Genomic DNA, 19,680 nt, shown 5'->3' on the forward strand with positions numbered 1-19,680 from the left:
TTATACTAACTGATGTACCACCGGTGTATGAGTGTCAACAATTTAAGTTAGCAAGAATTTAAAAAAAAATTATCTTTGCTAATTTGAAAGACCAGAAAAGACATCTTTTTTGTATTTTTTTTGTTGTCTATAAAGCTAACTCACTAAAATCTATTCCTCCTCATATTTATTAGTCATTTGTATTTACTATGAAATTTGCAATTTTGATTTTTAATATTTTTCTTACTGATTTTTGGAAACTTTTAATATAATAAAAATATTAACAGTCGAATTTTAAAAGTGAATCTATGTCAGTATGTTGTAATTTTTAATTTATCTTTTAAACTCATTGAGTATTCATTTTGGCATAATGTACAGATGTAATTTGATTCCCACTCCACCCCACTCCCAGTCCCAAATAACTAACCATCTGTTCTAGTCCTATGTATTTAGTAAGACATCCTCTGCACTTTCTGCCCTTTGCCCTCTTGTACAAAACTCTACCCTGAGTTTATCTATATAACTTCAGTGATCTGCTAAATTCTTTTTTTTCACTTGAAATACACAGTTTTAGTTATTATGACTTTCACTGGGTAACAGCCTCCTCCCCCTATTCTTTTCTCTGTTAAAAATGCTCTCAGCTATTTTTACCTCATCTTCATTTCTAAGATGCTACTTTCTGTTTTTAAACTCATTGCTATGTTTTATTTATTAGAAATAAATACTTTAACTGTTCAGGTGACTAAGAATGGTGACTAAAACAGTTTAAATCCTTGTCCTCTATTATGTTGACTAGCAGAGAGCCGACTATAAAATACAGGACACAGTAAACTGTGCCTGCTGTAGTCAACCAGAAACATGTTGCTAAGAAAACAATTTTTAAGCCAACTAAATCATATAAAAATAAGAACCTCAGAAATTCATTCACATAAACCAAAAAAAGCACAATTTAAGTCTAAACGTACTAGTATCAGTAAAAAATGAAAAACGAAAAGCAGTTTGAAAGTGCCAATTAAATATTCATATGTACCTGTCTCACTAACTGCTCTCCTCCTAGATGAGGTAGATGGTCTAGAAACCATATCTGAAGATGAAGGTTTCTCTTCCTGTAGCTCTTGCACAAGGTCCTAAGCATTCAAGGGAGAAACAAACAAACAAAATAACCCACAACTTGTAACACCAGGAAGCTAGAAAAACATCGTTTTAAACAACCTTCCCCAATTTTCAAGAAACATCATAGTAGAATGAGTTTGTATCAATATTACCTTTTGATTACTCCCTCCTTCAAGGTGACACCTGTTTTCACTCATAGACGTGCCTGAATCTGATGGTTCCAAGAGAAAATAAAAACAAAGAATCACAAACTAGGAAAGGAACGGCTACGCAGTAGATGCTATCTAGGACAAACTCCTTATACGGTTTAACTTTCAACCAACATTGAACCTGTAGTCTCCCAAGTGCCATCCTGTGCTGGATACTAGAGATGTAAATAGACAATTCATTTTAATATAGAGGATACATAAGAATCCTCATAAAGTACAATAAACACACTAAAAGAAGTAAATTAATGGAGAAGATGGGAGTATGGAGTAATGATTATTTGGCAGAGATAAGGCAAGGTCTGAGTAACAAAGAATCAGGAAAGGTTTCATAATTGAATATGTGGAAATACAACTGGGAAAGGCTATTTCAGACTGAGGGAGCCCTGTGTGAAAAAAGCATCCAGAAGTGAACCACCTGTGTCCGCTGTAGAACTACAGGTACTCATTACTATGGGAATGTAAGCAGGATCATCAAGGATCCTGCATGTCTTGCTAAACAGCACAAAGATATCAACAAGCAGTATGCATGCCACCAACTGCAAATCACTGCATCCTTCTCAGCTAATACTTCAGCTAATACTTCACATTCCTCCCTAAGGCACTGCTGCAGCCACTCACCATTAAAAAAGTTTAACCTAAGAAATAAACTTGATCTGCTAGTTCACAGCAAGTATTTTGGCCAACGAGTAATGAGGAACCCCTAAATGGTCACTTTAAGCAAAGGAGTGACAACTCACTCTGCCAAAATAAGAGCACAGGGCAGTGAAACCAGTGTTAGCGACTGCAATTACATACATGAAAAGCCTAAACTAAGACATGGAAAAAAGGCCAATTCCAGAGAAATTAAAAAAGGTAAAAACCAACAGAAACCTGGTGTCTAATACACAAGGCAAGGAAGAAAGGAGTCCAGAAAGATTCCAAGATTCTACCTTGGGTGGATAAATGGGTGGTGTATCATTCACCAAGGAGAAACTTCAGATGATGAACAGATGTGAATGGGAAAATAACGAACTGAAGTGGGTAACTTTCAGGTAGGTAGGTTTAGTTTGTTATGTGGATGTATAGACCCACAGTGCAAGTCAAAATTTCAGATATGGAATATATACAATCACCAAAGATCATAATCAAATACCCTTCACTACTCCCTTGGAAACATTTCACTTTAACAGTGAAGCCAGGTCTGAGTATTAACATTTTGAAATGATATGCATTATCATTAAAAAGTTTCTCTTTTGTATTATGGGTAAAGGTATATTGATTTTAAGTTGTCCAAATGAATAGGTTACATTTTGTTTTAGTGTAAGAAATGTTATAAAACAGACATAATAAAAGGGAAGTGCTAAGTATAGTAAGGTTGAGAACAATGACAAAGGAGTTCTGAAGTTAATTAGGTAAACTAAAACCTGAAACAAACTCATAATCGAAATAACGTACAGGTTACCATCTCATTAATACAATTTTCCTAGCAATCAACAAAGGTTTATTTAAATGAATGAATACATCAGGGATAATACTTCAGAAAACTGAAAATACTACAACAGATACTGTAGTTGTTTATTTGCCTTCATTTGATTTCAAAAAGTGCTCTGTAAAACAAAATCTCAAGTTACCAGCCTAATAATTACTTCTATTCTAGGATAAGATGGTGATGCCCTTTTCTGGGTCTTAAATCCTAACTTTGGAAGAACAGGTGTTCAATTCAACACATTTACTAGAAGACCTTATTTCTAAACACTGTACTATGTGACACAGATCGCAAACCTGAATAGAAGAATAGAACACAAATGTATAAGCAAGTAAGGTAACAAAGTAATATAACAATAAAATCTAATATGGAACAACAGGAGCTCAAAGGGGTGGTCAGTTCATTCTGGAAAGTAAACAAGCTTCTGAGAACAGTTCTTAATTACAGACCAAAAATGGGCTTTGAGAAGTCTGTGGTATATTGGAGCCAGCTCCTACCAGCACTCCCAAGCCAAATGTACATTTCTTCCTAACCCCATGTTTGTAGTTGAAAACGGTCAAGGTTAGAGTATTTACATCATGAAAACCAGTAACCACAAATCAAGGCTCTTTCCCTGGAGACTGGACTGTTAAACATTTACCAGAATATCACTCTATATGTTTAGGTATATCTTTAAGGAATAAGAACCTAGCACTTTCATCAGATTATCAACAGGTTATGTAACCCAAACATAACCAGTTAAGAACTACATCTAAAGGAAGGGAAGTAAAATGGCACTCACCTGAAAAAACTGGTAAACAAAGCTTTGTCTATTATAAAAAACACACAAGAAAAGGGCCCTTCCATTCAAATAGTCCTACCTAGGTAGCTGGATTACTTCCCAAAGTCTTTGAATACATGTTTCAAGGTTAGATTATATGTCTACCATGCAGAATCTTTTGAAATTATCTACCTTTCAAAATAAATTCTAACCTCACATCCCAAGGTTTAAATTTATGTAATAGGATATAGTGCAAATGTGTACGAGAAACTTAGCATTATGTTATTTGTGTTCATATGTATATCTTCCTGTTAAATTTATCACACCCTGACTATAATTAAATATACAATTAGAGCAACTTTTAAAGAGAATCACAATTATAAAATGTCTGCACATCCACAAAATGTCTTTAAGATATTTTTATAGTATATGGTTTATGGCATTCAAAATTAACTTACCTTGCTGACTGACTACTACCAAATTTCTGTAGATCATTGTATATATTTTCCTTATAGAGAAAAAAAGATGTACATTTTATTTATTTATTTATTTTTAAAAAATGTACATTTTAAAATAAAAATATATTAAACTGGGCTGAATAGGATTTTTAACTGTATATTAGTATAAACTATCACACTACAACCCAAATTTTAAATTATTACATTCAAGTACTGATAAACTCCTAGACACTAAAAAGCACCAAAATAATTAGCTGCACACTGATTTATATACAGTCATTTTTAATAATCGCTAAGGTCTCCCTAGATCAAAGATTTCCCATCTCCATTTCCTGAAACATGCACTGTTTAGACTTTAGCAGAAGTCCACAAAAACTGGTATGAACACATAAGGCAGGTTAACATTCTTATTTTCAAACAGAAATTATCTAGCTCTGGGCATAAAAGCAGACTGCCTTAAAAAGATAGTAGGTTATGTAAAACCCAATACATAGGAACTTGATTTATAGTTTTGACTTTCATCAACCTTGGATCAATCATCTAATGGATTTTCTTTCTTGATCTGAAAATTAAAAGATGAAACAGTATGCAGTCATTTAATACAGGCTGACTACTAGTCACTGTTCTAGAAACTGGGGAAAACAAAGAAGGAAATAAAAATCTCTGCTCTCCTGGAACATAAGGAAACAATTCACTTATGCCAGTACTCAATGAAGTCATGGTACTTCTTTTTTTAAATCAATTAATGATTTTACAGAACATTTATTGGTCACAAGACATTTCTAATTCTCAAGGTTAAGGGGAAAGTGCCAATGCCAGCTAATTGTTTTCATCCTTGGGACTAATAATATAGCGCCTTAAACTCACAAAAACCAATATTCCTATTCATATCTCATTCCCAAGTCAGTAGTTTCACAAGTGTTTAACCTTAACACATTAGACTTCAAGTCAAAAATAATTTTAAATCTGTACTTTCAGTATCAGAAATTACAGCTCCAAACATTATCAAAACTTAATATAGTGCAAAATTATCAAGTTATTTATTTTATAAAATTAAAGCTTATATGCCAAGACCAAATATAAAATAAAATATTAAACATAAATGGTTTGTCAGTGGGAAGATGCTTACCTTAGTTTAACAGCAAGATGAAATCAAATAAAGTATATTCACAACAGTTCAAACATGTCTGTGCATAGTATCAAAATGATGAGTGAAAATACCTTTTGGTGACAAACTGTAGTCACTTCTTCCCTGTCCTTAGCTTTCTCTCTTAATGTCCTTAGCTTTCTCTCTCTCTCATCTTAATAATGAATATATATTTTTAAGTGTGAAGTTGTTTTAAAGTTATAAATATCCCAACTTAATTATCTTTTTATCTATAATATTATTGAGCCTTAAATACTAGAAGCTAGTTAAATGTTTCAGGTGAAAAGTATTCACCCCATTAATTAAGACACTGCAAAGAGACTAACTATCCTAAACCAAATGAAAGGAATTCCAAATGTAAAGTAAGAATGACTGAAAAAAGGGTCTTCAATTCCCAGTAGAACAATTCTAGAAATGTTACCTGGGTTAAATGCAGCTGATTAAGGGTCACAATGGTATATGACAAAGAAAAAGATCTCCAAAGTAACTAGAGCTCAAATTTAAGCCTTTAACCACAAGATAATATAAAGATTGTCTTTGGAAATGATTACAAGAATATTTTTTTTAATATACAGTAACTTGTAGCTAATACTTAAGCTTTCCATGTGCCAAACACTTTTTTTTTTTTTAACACACTGCTTCCTTATAACCTCTAGGATATTTATATTATTCCTACTTCATATTCAGGGGAAACTTAAGGCTTAACCCAATTTACCTAATTTATCTGCTAGTAAATGACTGAGCTAGGTCTTAAACCCAAGCCTGTAAAATTCCAGAACTCAGGTTCTCAAACAATATGCTGTAATACTAAGAAATTAAACTTCAGTTATCTTTTACACATATTCTAATAATTTTCTCTGACAAAATGGTGTGAAGACGGAGGTGAACTGAAACATTTGCCCAGTTGGCATTTTATAGACTAAAGACTTACCTGTGCTCCTTCACAGAGAAGCTTGGCACTCCAAACAAATCCCCTAGAAGATCATTTGAACAATACACAATATGTTGTTGTTTTTCATCATATAATCGTTTAGCCATGATATACTGGCCAAGATAAAATATAACCTGAAACAGAAATACGATTTCTGAGCATTAAAGAAAATTAAATGTTAATTTCAAATACACTCAGTAACATCTCATTTATCTGAAGAGGGTTAAACAACCAACAACCACATCAATAACCACATCTAAATAACAACCATCCTATACTCTTAAAAAAGAAAAGAGCTGATTTTATATGTTCTCCTTTTAATTTGACGGAAGTAGAAACACTGTTTCTGATTTACTTAAACTTTAAAAGGAGTCTCCGGCCAGGGGTGGGGGAGGGCAGACTTCTCCTTTGCCCAGACATCTAGGTATTACTTATTTGGAAGAAAGTAAAAGGCAGCAAAATGCAAAACCGATGATAACAATAAAAAGCTGCAGAATCAAAAACATCAATTAAAATACAGCAGTGACCTGGAGTCATTTACTAAATAGCGCTGGATACCATATACCTCAATAACCTGAGGTCATCACAGATGAGGAAGATAATGATCAATTAATTACATCTACGTGACAGCTGGGGAGAGCTCAATGCATGAAATAAGCCCTCAAAGATACCAATGTAATGTATACAGTAAGTAACCAAATAATCACCCTGTATCATACACACATGGTTAAATATTTTACAGTTTACAATGTACTTTTAGGAGTACGTTCTCTTTCTTCTGATATTTCATAAACCATATGAGAAGTAAAGAAACTGACCAGGTCTTCTGACTCTTGGTCCAGTGTTTCTTTCTTTCTACTACTCCATACCAGGTTTCATTACTCTGCCACATACCACAGAACAAAGATTCTACAACTGGAAACTGTATCAGACAACATACACATCACTCTACATGGTCTAACATAAGCATTTTAAGCCTTTATCATGGTCTTGATCAATTTTCTCCTTATTTCTAAAGTCATATTTTTTTGTTTCCTTAACTGATTATATAATAACATAAGATCAAACCCAAGTTAACATCCCTAAAAACATCATTTACCTTGATACTTCCCTGCAAGCACCATCTATAGACTTAATTGGCTAAGCAGGTTTCAAACTTAAAGGAATATTTCTATGTGACTGTGGATCAGAAATGGTAGACAGTGAGAAAGGAAGGAGGAGGACAACCTAGACTCATTCTACCAAACATCTTGTAAGAAAATTTCTGGTGTGGCTAAAAATGAAAAGGATCTAAAATCTCCTCTTGCCCACTATCCTGATATAGATAAGGTACTTCAGTATTTTAAAGTAATCTGAGCCCCATAAACTGTGAGAGATGGGGAAGAGGCACATTTCATTCACATCAAATTTTGCCCAAGACAGCCCGATCTCTCAGTGAAAAAGCATGCTTCTGTGCACAAATTCAAAGCTAGAGAACAACACATTGAAATCTATCTGTTAAACAGAATGCATGTTCACGAATCAGCTCACCTCTATCCCAGAAAAGATCAGTATACTGTACTCATGTATCTCTAGTGCAGAAGTTCTTAACCTGGGATCCATGGATGCCCAAAAACTCCTTGGATAGAATTCAGGGGGTCCATTAACTTGGGTGGGAAAAAAACTGTCTATCTTTATTCTCACTGCCTTTTAACTGAAATTTAGCTTTTCCTTCAATTATGAATACAGGCAACAAACCACAAAGTATTAACAATAACTGTGATTTTGTCACCAATAAAAAAAAATCACAAGCATTTCTCATATCATACTATGCTTGATGTTGTTGGGCTCCTTTAATGGACCGGAACCTTGTGGTGCAGAGTCGACGATAAGAAAGTGAAAGAGAGATAGAGAGAGAGAGAAAGAAAGAGAGAGAGAGACAAAAAAGACCCGGGGACCTAAGCTCTGATGGAGCAAAGGTGCTTTAATGATTTTCCTATGAGTATATATAGGCTGTGGTACAAGAAACTTCTTTCGGGAATGATAGAGATCAGAAAACTAAACGTACAGCAACCGTTACCAAGGGAACAAGGGGTAATGTTAGTCACAAGGTCAGGACACAATCCATATCTCAAGAAAGGGGAACGAGACTAAGCAGTTTTGTCCTAAAGAGAATGTTTACTAAAGGAGACCCAAGCCTGCCTCACACAATGACCTCAGTCCCTGGGAGCAGCGTGCTGTTCCGCTTGAAGAGGGACAAAGGACTCATGAGAAGACAGCACGTAGGAATCCTTCCGTCAAACATTCCCTGACAGATGTAAATATCTCAAAATACCAATTATACTTACAACTTCCAAATTAATTTATTAGATCTGTTGCTGAATTAAAGTGTTCACTAAAAAGCATGTATCACAAACTTGTTTACTATTTTGTTAACTATATTTTAATGTTATTTTCCCACTGTAATCCTATATATTTTATTTCATCCATTTAAAAACATGATTCTGAGAAAGAATTACCAATCTGAAAAGACTTTACACTAGTGCATCAAGTGGGTTAACAGCACAAAAAGGCAAAAAACTCCTATAGAGTTTCCCCTTGTCTGAGGTTCCCAGCTGAGAAATGAAATTCGAGTATAAACTGATTTTCAGCTTCTAATTCTAGTCCAAATGAGCACAATATTTAATATTACTGCTTACTGAAAATCCCTCTATATGGCCAATTCTTCACCATGGCTGTATGTAACCAGGAAGACTTTTTTTTTAAACTTGTTCAGCATACCTCTTTCATAGTATAAGTGTCCTTCTGTGCACCAACAGACTTCAACAACTTCAAAAGCAATGGTTTCGGTCTAACCTATAAAGAACGAAGAGTTGCTATTATACTTTTAAATCATTCCAGAACCATAAGACCTGCAGGAAACTCATCCATAAAGAATTTCAATAAGGGTAGCAAACACAATGTCTAGCAACCTCACAAGGTTAGACCCCAAAAAGTCAGTCATAATGTCTTCACTAAATGTAACAGACTATGCAAACTGAATACCATGAACTGTGTTTGGGGAGAAAAATACTGGCACGGAATTATTATGCAAGTAATCAGAGGACCCTCAAACATTATCAGCTGTGATCAACATTCACACCAAGGCAGTGAAACTTAACTCTTTTCCCTCCAGCTATTTCTATCATCTGCTTACTACCTTACAAGCTCAACTGTAAACTGAATACTCAAACGAGCTTACTGTAAGCTAAATTACAAAATCTGAGAGAAAAAAATAAATCTAATTTACACTGAGTCCCTTTACCAACCTTTTCTTTCTGCAGATTAGGTTCGTGAAGGTTAGGGAACTTTAACCAAGCTGATAAGGATAATTAAGAGCAGGTCTGAATACTACAACTCACAACCCTCAATGGCAAGACAGCGTTTTCCTCCTACTATAGTATCAGGCTGTCTTTTAGCTGGCTACGTTCCACGTGTCTACTTGACAAGCATTTTTTGAGCTTCTGCCATGCACCAGACAGTGCTGGATATTGCACAAACACAAAAATGACCAACACAATGAACAACCTGTATTGAAAGAGCCAGCCAACTAGATGAAAGGGTCAATTTTTTTCTTTAAAGAGCCAGACAGTAAATATTCTAAAGCTTTTCTCACCAGACAGTATGACTCAGAAGCATAAATAATATGCAACCAATGCATGTGGATGCATTTCAATAAAACTATTCACAAAATTAGGCAGCAGACCAAATTTGGCTCATAGCCTGTAGTTTGCTGCCTCTGACCCAGAGGCTTTGCAAGTTGTATTGAGAAAATAACCGGCAACGGGGCAGGGATGTAATGTGTTTTTGTTCTTTCTCCCTGTCTGTTGCTATATTAAAATCTTCAAATCTTCACAGCTACACAACCACCCTACAGGCTGGTGCTTCCGCACCTCCCTTCAGTCTGCTCCAGTCCTATCTGACTTTGAAGTCTGACAGCAACCCAGTTTGGGATCTAATTCTCAAAACTAGATTAAGAAAACTGCCTGTTTCCTGCTAATCAACAGAACATTATTTAATAACTGAAAAATTTTAAACACACAATAAATGTATTGAATCATTAATTGTTCTCATCATGAGTTTTTCCCCCCATATGCTTACATCATGAGCTTTATTTTCAAGTTATTTAAAGAATCAATTCTCCCAGAGAACACAGTTGTTTTTCTAAAATTTTGTTATATTAATTTCAAACTATATAAAACAATGCAAAATGAAAAATCTGCAATGAAAAGCCATAAGCTTTTTAAGACTTAAAAGACATGCATTAATAAGAAAATTACAAAAATACCATTCTTTAATCTTACATAAATAAAATTCTAGATAAGAAAAGAAAAAGCGCTAGAAGAAAATACAGCAATATATTTGCATCATCTTGGGAGGAAGAGTTCGTCCAAGGCATGCCATGAAATTCAAATGTCAGCAGAAATCAAATTTTAAAGACCACATAAGCAAAGTTAATTTTAACACTTATAAATGATAAAAACCAAATACACTTAAAACAGAGAACAGCTACAAATTATTAAGAAAAACCAATAAGCCTAAAAGAAAAGTATACTGATAAGACCAAGCAAATCCCAAAAGACACAAATTCAACAAATGACAAGATGCCCAACCTCACCAAAGATTAGGGAAATACAAATTTAAACAATACAATTCCTTTGTCAAAACAATGGCAAAATAATAAAGTGATAATACTCAGTTTTGGCAGAAAGAGATAACACTTGCCTTAAGATATATAAACAAAGTGCTATTTGTAATACTCAAAAACTAAAAGCAATGTAAAAAAACTCTCACTAAAGGCATAAATTTTTAAAATGGTATACAAACGCTGTGGATTACCATACAGCTGTTAAAGAAGAATTCTATAGATTTTATTTATTGACACGTTATTTGCCCAATATATATACATAAAATCCTATTTTAGCAAAATAAACTGAACATAACTAAAACTCACATGTACACATATATATGTGGATATGTACATACAAGAAGATCTAAAAAGTAAATGTGATCAAGAGACCAGAATTTTCAGTTTTTACTTTATACTTTTCTGTAATGTCTAAAATCTTTACAACAAGCATGAATTATTTCTGTGACTTTCAGAAACCATTTCAAAGTTAAACATTGACAGATCAAAATAGAAAAATCAGTCACATAAACCCTAACTTCACCATCCATACTTAAGATAATGAAACTGACTTTTAAATTCAGTTTGGTAAAAAGCTAAAAATAAATAATGATGCTTACAATTAACTTCTGCTCCACAGTTATAGCTGAGTGGCAGAATTTAAGCTATGGACTACAATTTCACTTAAAAGAGCCAGGCTATAATAAGGGTCTATGGAATTTAGCAGATCACCTCATAAAGTAACTTTTTGTTAAAGTTACACTGGGGACAAAAATACCAACCAGGGTCTCTTGTTCCGAAGCTGGAATCTGTGAGGTGCTTACAGCACCATCAGTAGACACAGACATGTTGGTATTGCACATTTGCCTAAGAGTAGGAAAAAAAACACACGATAAAAACTTGAAATAATAAAACACCTGTTTAAAAAAAAAAGACAAAAATCATATAGAAATAAGACAAATAAGGCCTTTACTAAAAGTAAAGCCGTTAGCAAGTGGATCCTTACCTGGATCAGCATAAAGTAAGTGCTATACGTAAGGTGACTACAGGTTCTCTCTCCCAAACAGCCAGAGAATACAGCTGGGAAAAGGCACGGTTTAACTAGCCCCGGCTGGAGACAAGTCAGGGCTTAGCTCCTTCTACTGCAGACTCGGAACGTGTCCGAACTTGACCAGCCCATCGGGAAAAGCTGAGTCAACCTGCCCACAGAACCAGTCCAATCTTGCCCAGACTCAGCGCCTGGGTAATAGAAGCTACCGAACAGACACCTGTCATTACTACAACCCCGGGTCAAGAAGCTGCCCGCAGCCCGGCAGCTGCCCCCGCACACATGACCTTTACCCCGGAGGCCCGCGGAGCCCCCTCCCAAACCCCCCGCCCGCTCGGAGCGCGGCCCTAAGACCCCGCCCTCCTCCCGGGCGGCGACAATCTCGCCTGCTTCCAACGAAACCTCTACAAACCCACGTGCCCCGCGCCCCCCACCACGAAACCTAAAGGCTGCGCGCGGGGCCGAGAGCGAGCCGGGAGACCCAAGTCCCAGAGCAAACCGCGAAATGCCCACGCGCTTCCACGCCGGTACCTGATGCTCACTAACTGGGGTTTTCCGCGACTGCAGTCGGAGTTGGGGGGGTCCCCCGAAGCTCCCCAGTTTCCGTTACCGGGCACGCGGAAGCCCGACGCCCCGGGCCTCGGCGACCATTCCACTCGCAGCGCCCTGGCTGGCGGGGCGCTCGAACGCAGTCGATCCGGAGAAAAAAAGAGGCTCCTGGCGGTGAAAACGGCAGGACCTCGGTCAGAGGGGTGAGGGCTACCCCTCAGACTAGGTTTTTTGCTCCATTTTCCTTTCAGTCAGACCGGGCCGCATAGGCCCCCGAACCTGCCGAGCTGGCCGAGGTGCGCCGGATGCGCGCCCCCTGCCGTCCGAGGACCCCCGCGCCGGAAGCCGCGGCCCATCCGGGCTTTTGAGCGCGCGCGCGCGCGCCAAGGCCCCGCCGCCTCCGCCCAGTAGGGGCGGGGCTGGACCCGGCGGCCTCCGCGAAGGGGGCGGTTTCGGAGCACGCGTGAGGCTTCGGGAGCGAGGAAAGGGTCCTGGGCGCGCGCGAACGCACCAGCTCGCGAGTGCCCAGCGGGTGGAGGCCACCTCTGGTCCTTCCCGCCGCCGCCTAGTTTGGGCGCCAAACTTGGGACTTCTTTATTCCTTGGTTATTTTTGTATTTCGTGTGTTTACACTTCCAGACCGCGATGGAAACTCAGGCAAATGCGTATCTAAGTGCCGCTACCAGAAGAGAAACCAAAATTAACAGCTGTGCGATGTATTAAGCCCGCACTACCTGCTGCTGGAGTTGTATACAAATGAGTTATTTCAAGGCTTGCTTTTTAAAAGTATGATTAAAAATAGCACAGTTTGGGCTTGTTGAGGGATGCGTACAGTATTTTAGTTGGAGGAATAAAAGACTGGTGGTTAGCATTCAGACGAACGGGGGTAGAGAATGGTTACGCCTTAGGCTTTTAGCGTGGGTTTATTTTGTCTCTATATGAATGTATTCATTCCCATTAAAAATATCTTTATTTATTCGGCATTCAGGACTGAAAGACTCACCTACTTTGCCCCTGTTGGCACATAAGCATGGCCGTCTCAGAAATGAGCCAGGACGTGAGAAGTGAGTTGACTCAACCCAAAAAGTAAAGAACAGCTTCTTCGCCCAGGAGGCGATTAGTTCCTTGTGAACAAAGAAGTTTCTGATAAAGTCATAACTTTCCCTTCTCCCACCCTCTAACCTACTAGAAAGTAATCTTTTTTAAACATAGTGGTCACTAAATTCATTTAATCTAATTGCTAACATGATCTTCAGGGATTTATTCGGGCTTTATAAAGAACTCATCTTTATCAAATAAAATATAGTGAAGTTTCTGGTTGTAAAAGTGTGTGCTTGACAAAGGATAACAGAAAATCTCAAGCAATGAAGAAAACAGCCTAAAAAGATAAGTTATGCAATTTGTTAACGCCAAGTGAAGGAACAAGTGTGTGCTCTGAGTTGAAAAACAGGATTGCTCAGTGAATACTAGGAAGTCCACAAAGGCTTCAGAGACCTTCAGATATATCTTATGCTTTGAAGGGTGATATATTTAAGACAGGAGAATATTCCAGGCACAAGAAAAATATTCAAAAAGCCCAAAAGTGAAAATATAAAGGGCTGCTTCAGAAACAACAAGTTTGTCTTGCATAAAAAACAAGAAAAAGAATTTTAAGAATTTGGATGCTTCCTTAAATGTCCAACAAAGGAAATTTGGGCTTTGGACAGGGTAGGCAGTGGACAAAGGGGAAGAATGTAAACTGGTGAATTGCTTTAAACTGTTTTTAACAACATCACCATGACCAAATTCATGAATAGTCTGGCAAGCCTCCTCTGGACCAAATTTCCCCCTTCTCTTTGGCCTCCTATTTGAAAAAAATCTTCTTGGCAGAATTAGTAGAGCAGAAACAAAGGGCAGAACTGATCAGATTAGTCTTTTTTTTTTTCCCCTAATGGAAGCGAAAAAAGCAGGGCAAAAATGAAATGATAGTATTTGGAGTGTTGGGGGAAAAAAGAGATGAGGCATCTTTCAGGGAAAAGAGACTGAAAATTAACCTTTTGTAACAAGCACTCTCCAAGGCTGGTAAAGAAGATGGTCATACTCCTTACCATCATAACACCTAGCAGGAAGACTCTGAATTTATGCCCAAAGAAATAATGATACTGCTGACCAGAAGTTGTTGCATTTTGGATGATGCACCACAGAATGAAGAGTTCATGGTAGAAAATACAGAACTGAAACTCAGGCTGAAGACAGAACTATCAAGTTTAGGTGTCATTTCTGGGGCCTGCAAAGAGTTTCAGGACCACAGTCCCTTCTGTCTCAGCACAGAAAGAATTCAGTGAGAGGCAAAGTGATAGATAAGAAGTGATATACTGGGATAGGCTCTTGTGAGGCTTACAAGCCAGACAGCAAGGGGATGCCACACCCCAAGAACTCGGTATAGTTTTATAATCAAAGGAAAAGTGGGGAGGGAGAGAAGAACGTCTTTGTCTTTCTCAAGTAGATGTCATGCTTCCATTATGAGCTCCTCCTCCAGGCTGAGCAAGGGAATTTTCTTGTCCCTACATGGTCAAGCTAGGCTTCCTTGGTGGTTCAGCAGCCAAGAATCCACCTGTCAATCCAGGAGACGTGGATTTGATCTCTGGGTCGGGAAGGTCCCCTGAAGGACGAAATGGCAACTCATTCCAGTATTCTTGGCTGGGAAATCCCATGGACCAAGCAGCCTGGTGGGCTACAATCCACATGGCTGCAAGAGTCGGACATGACTTAGCAACTAAACAACAACAAAACCTGGCCAAGCCAGGTCCACAAGTTGTTTTTTACATCTGCAAGAGCACGTTCTAGGGATCATTAACTGAGTTCACTGGGCAGGGGGTGTGCATCATGCCACCATTGTTTTATTGTCTGGGGGCATGTTTTGTTGTATGGTTTTATTGCTAAGCAAGCCTGCTTGATTTTGTGGTGAAGCAAACCTGCTTTCTTGAATGATCATTAACTGTTACAGGGCTCCTCCATATTTTTTTTCCTACTTACAATCCTCTAGTGGGATTAACAGTTTAATCACTTACTTTGTCCCTTTACTCTGTCCCTATCAGCTAGCTCTACACTTAAAACCTGATGAGTTCCTCAAAGGAAAGAGACTGGGATAAGGTAGCAAGGGAACAAACAGCAGAAAATGAGAGAAATGACCAGAAGGCCAAGCAACAATGGGCTCTATGGCAGTGTCTCAAAAACCAGAGGAGCCAAGTAATGGTACTGACAACTGCAGAAGTCACAGAAAATGAAGAAGGAAAACACACTGGATCTGCTCACTCTAAAAGCAGTTCCTGTAGGGGAAACTGTAGCTAGGCAGTTTGGGATGGACATGTACACACAGCTGTATTTAAAATGGATGACCAATGAGATCCAACTGTATAGCACAGATAACTCAGCTCAATGTTATGTGGCAGCCTGGATGGGAGGAGAGTTCGGAGGAGAATGGACACATTTATATACGGCTGAGTCCTTTTGCTGTTCATCTGAGATGATCACAACATTGTTAATCCTCTATATCCCTATACAAAATAAAAAGTTTTTTTAAAAAAACAAACCAGTTTCTGCTGTTTGTGACTTTACTATTAAGGAAAAAATGCAGACCAGCTGCTGCTGTTTCCCTGCATGCATCCATCCCATCCATGGATGTCCTGTATTACTCTGCCCCTGCTGTGCTGCCTGGAGGCTTCTCTGGAGGCACCTTCTGCTTAATATTTAGCAGCATTGTTCTTGATACTCGCTTTTGTTCTAAGAGATGGAGATACCTTGAGTTTCTTTGGCACCTAAGCTCTGCAAACACATGTACAATAGACTTTTATCCTGGTCCAAGAGCCACTTCTTACTTGCATTTATTAATGATAACTGACTAATCTTTAAAGAATGGTAAAAAAAAAAAATAAGATTTATCTCAGAATGTTTAGAATGCTGAAAGTTTTGCAATATTTATGAGACCATCTATAATTACAGAAGTAGTTCAAATTTCTCATATCTTTCCAAACATCTGAAGATAGTGTTATTTAAAAGGCAAATCCCAGCAAACAGTGTCTATAAATACAGCATTGTTAGTTCTATTTGGAGAAACAATCAACTTTTTGCTTATTTTCACAAGATTCAAGTGTGCAGAAATATTCACAAAATAATTATTATCCAATGTCACCACTGTCTATAATACACATTTGTCATTTCTACTTCAGATATATTTAAAACCGGAACATTAAAAAATGAAATTCCCGCATTCTCATTCCTAATCCTATTCCCCTCCCTCTCTTGAGGCAATCAAAATTATCAACTTGATATTTATCTGTTGATTCCATGTTTTTAGACACTGACTCTATAAACAGTAAGTACAATAGACCATATGCACATACATGTAAGAGAAATTGCTCAGCCATAGGGTAATAATCTATATGGGAAGTTTCAACATCTAATAGGGAAAGCTAGCCTTATCTTCTTCACTATCCTTTTGACTCTTCTTTAACGTCATTTTTAGAATCAGGTTGTCTAATTCATAAAAAAGAATCTCATCGGAATTTTGATTCAAATTGTATTGGATTAATAGATTAAACTGACATCTTTTCAGTTTGGATTCTTCCCAAATGAGAACATAACAGATTGTTCCTTTTTTTTCAGGTCTCCCTTTTACATTCTTTAATAATGCTTTATCATTTTCTCCCTAGGGCTCTAGTATCTTTGACTATTTTTTTCTGAGGTAATTTATAATTTTTATTGCTATTGTATAATTGCTAAATTGTATCTTTTTCTGTTTTATTTCTAGTTGGTTATTCTTGGCATATAGGACAATTACTGATTTTTGTATTTTGATTTTAGAGCCAGTAACACTGCTGCATTTTGTTTTATAAATACAACTAATTTTCCAATAGATGCTTTTGAATATTCTATGTAATCATCTCTTCTGTAAAAATCATCAGTTTGTCTCCTTCCTTCTTGTGCATATATATATTTGTTGTTGTTTAGTTATTAAATCGTGTCCGACTCTTTTGTGACCCCATGGACTGTAGCCTGCCAGGCTCCTCTGTCCATTGGATTTCCCGGGCGAGAATATTGGAATGGGCTGCCATTCAATTCTCTGGAGAATTCCATGGACAGAGAAGCCTGGCAGGCTATAGTCCTTAGGGTCACAAAGAGTCAGACATGACTGAGCAACTAACACTCTCACTTTTTCTTTCTCCGGGGGATCTGCCTGACCCAGGGATCAAACCTGAGTCTGCTGCATTGCAGGCAGATTCTTTACCACTGAGCCACCAGGGAAGCCCCAATATGGAGCATAACGGGTATCCTATCCTGTCCTCAGAGGTTACCAGTGGCTATAATCCTCAGGATTTTATTGGGGATGCTGTTCTATGAAGAATAGTTGCTCAGTTCTTCAAGACTAAGTTCAAATTAGGCCCAGTTCTTGACTTGAAACTCTGGTTCCCACCGGGGCAATACAGGTTCAACCAGTTTGATAACTTTTACCCACTGAGCGTTTAAAGGGAGGACCAGGAACAAAACAGGTCACCTTTTGGAGGAACAGAGGGTTTATAACATCCCATTCAGTTCAGTCGCTCAGTTGTGTCCGACTCTTTGCGACCCCATGAATCGCAGCACACCAGGCCTCCGTGTCCATCACCAACTCCCGGAGTTTACTCAAACTCATGGCCATTGAGTCGGTGATGCCATCCAACCATCTCATCCTCTGTCATCCCCTTCTCCTCCTGCCCCCAATCTCTCCCAGCATCAGGGTCTTTTCCAATGAGTCAATTCTTCACATGAGGTGGCCAAAGTATTGGAGTATCAGCTTCAGCATCAGTCCTTCCAATGAACACCCAGGACTGATCTCCTTTAGGATGGACTGGTTGGATCTCCTGGCAGTCCAAGGGACTCTCAAGAGTCTTCTCCAACACCACAGTTCAAAAGCATCAATTCTTCAGCACTCAGCTTTCTTCACAGTCCAACTCTCACATCCATACATGACCACTGGAAAAACCATAGCCTTGACCAGACGGACCTTTGTTGGCAAAGTAATGTCTCTGCTTTTTAATATGCTATCTAGGTTGGTCATAACTTTCCTTCCAAGGAGTAAGCATCTTTTAATTTCATGGCTGCAGTCACCATCCACAGTGATTTTGGAGCTCAAAAAAATAAAGTCTGACACTGTTTCCACTGTCTCCCCATCTATTTCCCATGAGGTGATGGGACCAGATGCCATGATCTTAGTTTTCTGAATGTTAAGCTTTAAGCCAACTTTTTCACTCTCCTCTTTCACTTTCATCAAGAGGCTTTTCAGTTCCTCTTCACTCTCTGCCATAAGGGTGGTGTCATCTGCATATCTGAGGTTATTGTTATTTCTCCCAGCAATCCTGATTCCAGCTTGTGCTTCTTCCAGCCCAGCGTTTCTCATGATGTACCCTGCATATAAGTTAAATAAGCAGGGTAACAATATACAGCCTTGACGTACTCCTTTTCCTATTTGGAGCCAGTCTGTTGTTCCATGTCCAGTTCTAACTGTTGCTTCCTGACCTGCATACAGGTTTCTCAAGAGGCAGGTCAGGTGGTCTGGTATTCCCATCTCTTTCAGAATTTTCCGCAGTTTATTGTGATCCACACTGTCGGAGGCTTTGGCGTAGTCAATAAAGCAGAAATAGATGTTTTTCTGGAACTTTCTTGCTGTTTCGATGATCCAGCGGATATTGGCAATTTGATCTCTGGTTCCTCTGCCTTTTCTATAATATCTATACCGCCAACTAAATCTGAAACTGATCATATCTTGTCTGAAAGTTGATGACCCACTCAACTGGCAGAAGATACCTAGTGAGTTCGAGTGGTATCTCCTGCCTTCGTGTGGAAAGCTTGCTGGAGTTTCTCACAGGCCCTTAAGAAGATAACAAGGGTGTAAGGAGTTTTACTGGTAGCCCCTAAGATGAACACTGCCTTTTAATAGAATCCCAGCAGCAAGAGACTGTAGAATGTGTATGGTGGAATATGCTGAGTTGTTGCAAAAGGAATTGAATTTCATTCAGATCCCCCCTGTCCAACTTCCCACCAGGACCAAGTCAGAGGATCCCTTTGGAGAGCTAGCTTTTGGACATCAGCCACATGGAGGGAACTGATGTCCAAGTGGTATTAAACAGAGAATCCAAGACAACCAACAGAAAGGGGACAGAAATGTCTTCACCATGTAGCTGGGATTGTTCAAATAAAGGAACCATGATTATACACAACTCATAAAAGGGAAACAAATTTGGAAGGCAATGATGTAAAGAAGGTCATTTTCCCCTCCTTCCACCTTCGCAACCCATTATCAAAAGAATAATGTAGTGGTTCTCTATTGCTGTGTAACAAAATTATCACAGAGTGGCTTAA

General features: G+C 38.2%; 1 protein-coding gene across 6 annotated transcripts in view; it reads right to left on the bottom strand.

The window, feature by feature from the left end:
* Positions 1-19,680, bottom strand: part of LOC122683792 (solute carrier family 35 member E3) — a 78,908-nt gene that overhangs the window by 12,979 nt on the left and 46,249 nt on the right. For 3 of the 6 annotated variants that reach the window (XM_043887646.1, XM_043887639.1, XM_043887633.1), the window contains 5 exons: positions 8,823-8,897; positions 6,063-6,196; positions 3,985-4,034; positions 1,245-1,303; positions 1,010-1,106 (listed from right to left, as the gene is read on the bottom strand). In XM_043887646.1, coding sequence (XP_043743581.1) covers positions 1,010-1,106; positions 1,245-1,303; positions 3,985-4,034; positions 6,063-6,196; positions 8,823-8,897 — 415 coding nt within the window. Of the gene's footprint in view, positions 1-1,009; positions 1,107-1,244; positions 1,304-3,984; positions 4,035-6,062; positions 6,197-8,822; positions 8,898-11,489; positions 11,575-11,713; positions 12,022-12,286; positions 12,656-19,680 lie in introns of those variants that run through there. The other 3 variants (XM_043887654.1, XM_043887704.1, XM_043887665.1) reach the window with 3 other exon arrangements.

The sequence above is a fragment of the Cervus elaphus genome, chromosome 3 (assembly GCF_910594005.1).
Source record: "Cervus elaphus chromosome 3, mCerEla1.1, whole genome shotgun sequence".
Classification (NCBI taxonomy): Eukaryota; Metazoa; Chordata; class Mammalia; order Artiodactyla; family Cervidae; genus Cervus; species Cervus elaphus.